Source organism: Temnothorax curvispinosus, unplaced genomic scaffold (genome assembly GCF_003070985.1).
Source record: "Temnothorax curvispinosus isolate PA1 unplaced genomic scaffold, ASM307098v1 QBEX01018532.1, whole genome shotgun sequence".
Lineage (NCBI taxonomy): Eukaryota > Metazoa > Arthropoda > Insecta > Hymenoptera > Formicidae > Temnothorax > Temnothorax curvispinosus.
In genome coordinates, this window is record NW_020228312.1 from 76,154 (window position 1) to 78,727 (window position 2,574).

Genomic DNA, 2,574 nt, shown 5'->3' on the forward strand with positions numbered 1-2,574 from the left:
GTGTGTGTGTGTGTGTGTGTGTGTGTGTGTGTGTGTGTGTGTGTGTGCGCGCGTGCGTGCGTGCGTGCGTACGTGCGTGCGAGCGTGCGTGCGTGCGTCTGCGTGTGTGTGCACGTGCATGCATGCGTGCAAGTAATTGGCCACGTATAAGAACCGAGAAAAATACTAAAAGGCGGTCTGTTACGGGAGATACTAATACTGCACAGTAGTCATCGGTTCTGTCGCTGTTGAGTACCTAAAAATTAATAATTGCTTACTTTTATTCACTACACAAGCGTGTGAATTCTGAATTTTCGGTACAGGGGGAGCATTGGCAAACCTGTTTGACAGAGACTTCTTAACTTTGTTATATTCTCCCTTACTGTTTTTACTAATGAACAGTTTTATCGTGCTAATTAGTAATTAGCACGATAAAGCAGTTCGTTTAAAACAAAACACTAACGAAAACTCCGATTGATCCGATTCGCCTTGGTCTACCCTACTAAAAAAATCAGAGCATGTAAACAATAATTATCTATTTCATATAGGGTAGACCGAGGCACGTTGTCACACATTTGGTTCAATATTTTTTGTATTTTTTACATTCAATATTTAAGAGTACTTTGGACTTTGATATGTCAAAATTTCGAGTGAACCCTCAGCTTCAATTGGACAGTATCGAATTTTGTGTGATTGTTACTCTACAGTTGTTACATAACAATAAATAACGACAGGTCGCTTGTGACAACGTACCCCATGTCCGGGACACGTTGTCACATCAAATGTAATCGCATGCAAAATGTTATCCAAACTGTATTCAACGTAAATATCAATATATTATAGTGCGCTGCAATGTAAAAAAGTAAAATCCTTCACAGAATCATTTATTTTATTTCAAAACAGTACAAAAGCACGAAGTTTTCGTCTTAATCTAAATATAAGAATTCCACTCGAATGCGCAACTTATTGTTACACATGTTTTTTTATTATCATGTCGGTGATTAAACATATAATATTTTTACTCGTTATCGTCATCCGAAGATTCGCAATAGATTCCCATCAAATTCGTGACAACGTGCCCCGAGCGCATTTTTTTACTTCAAACAGCCTCATGGCCGACACGTTTGAGATATTTATAAGGTTAGGTATTGCACGCGGTAGGTAAAAGTACATACTTTAAGATAATATAAAGGTCTATTCTGAAAAAACATAAGCTTCATGTCCAGTACGTTGAATATTAAACAATAAAATTTTACTTACGGTCGCAAAAAACTTTCAAGTTGATTTTACGTCGACACGACTGGAGCAATCTCAACACTGTAAACACACCAAAGATGGGCATACACTAACACGGTTTGAGAATGACGGGTACTGCTCTCTGGTTATTAGTTTTTTAAATAAAGCCGATGTGACAACGTGCCCCGTGTGACAACGTGCCCCGGTCTACCCTATGCTAAATATTGCTAATTAGTTTAGAATTTTGAATCATTTTGTTATATGACTTTAAACTTTTGTCGGTATAAATCCATTTAAGGATAATATATTCATTTTAAGGTCATTCAAAATATTTTCACCGAAGAATACCTACGTAAATAGGACGTGAGTAGTTTTCAAAAGTTTATCCTGTAAACGCTTACATTAACGTTGCATAATTTCAAAAAAATAAGAATAAAATATTTTAATTTAAATAAATGTACTATTTGAGTAAAGTGAGTAGGAAAAAATATCGTAATATTTTCGTTTTATTTTACATTATTTCTATGTCTGAGAGCCACTTCGACCAAACTCCTATTAACTTCATCATTGATTTAATCAACGATTAAGGGTCGCCAACATGACAAAATAATTAGTATGAGCATTTATGCGGATATAATCGTTCTAACCCAATCTTTCATTACATATCTTTTCGTGTATTGCAGAAAAGAAAGATATGTAACGAAAGAAGATGATTATAACGCCAGAAATACAAAATGGTTACACTAATTATTTTGTCATATTGGCAACTTTTTAATCAATGATTACGTTAATTGGAGTTTGATCAAAGTGGCCTTAATACATCTAATAATTTAATAAAATAACTGTACATCTAACAAAATAACAATTCCGGTTTAAAAAAAAATAATAATAATAATTAAAATATCTAAAATAATAAAAATTCTATTGTATTTTATATTTTCTTATTTATTGCAATGAAATAATATTTTTTAAAGCACATAATAATACTTTTCTCAAATTCAGAATAAATACTTTAACATTTTTTTCATAAAATAAATAAGTACTGACATTTTTAGTCATCGAACAATATATTTTGCTTCATAATAACTCTTGTGAATTATATTATTTTCTTATATAATATCGATAAAAGCTTTCGATTGCGACCAGTCTGAAAAAATCAATGTAAACTGCAATGTAGTCAATTCTGAGATGTTAAGATCTATTACGTAAGACGTGACATCTTTTGCGTTCTAGTTTCAGTTTCAATCACACGTACGCATAATCAGCGATTTTGTTTCTTAAGAGGCTTACGCAATGTCTATATACAATATTATTAAAATTATATGAAGGAATATTTATACACATATTTACGCGCAATAA

The 2,574-nt window shown here is 32.6% G+C and overlaps 1 protein-coding gene across 3 annotated transcripts in view; it reads right to left on the reverse strand.

Annotated features, from left to right (window-relative positions):
* Positions 1 to 1,970, reverse strand: part of LOC112468479 (esterase E4-like) — a 61,896-nt gene extending 59,926 nt beyond the window's left edge. For 2 of the 3 annotated variants that reach the window (XM_025037676.1, XM_025037675.1), the window contains exon 1: positions 1,240 to 1,970. In XM_025037676.1, the coding sequence (XP_024893444.1) occupies positions 1,240 to 1,321 (82 nt within the window). In that variant the 5' untranslated portion in view covers positions 1,322 to 1,970. The remainder of the gene's footprint in view (positions 1 to 1,239) is intronic. The other variant, XM_025037677.1, reaches the window with a different exon arrangement.
* Between the last annotated feature and the right edge of the window lie 604 nt (positions 1,971 to 2,574).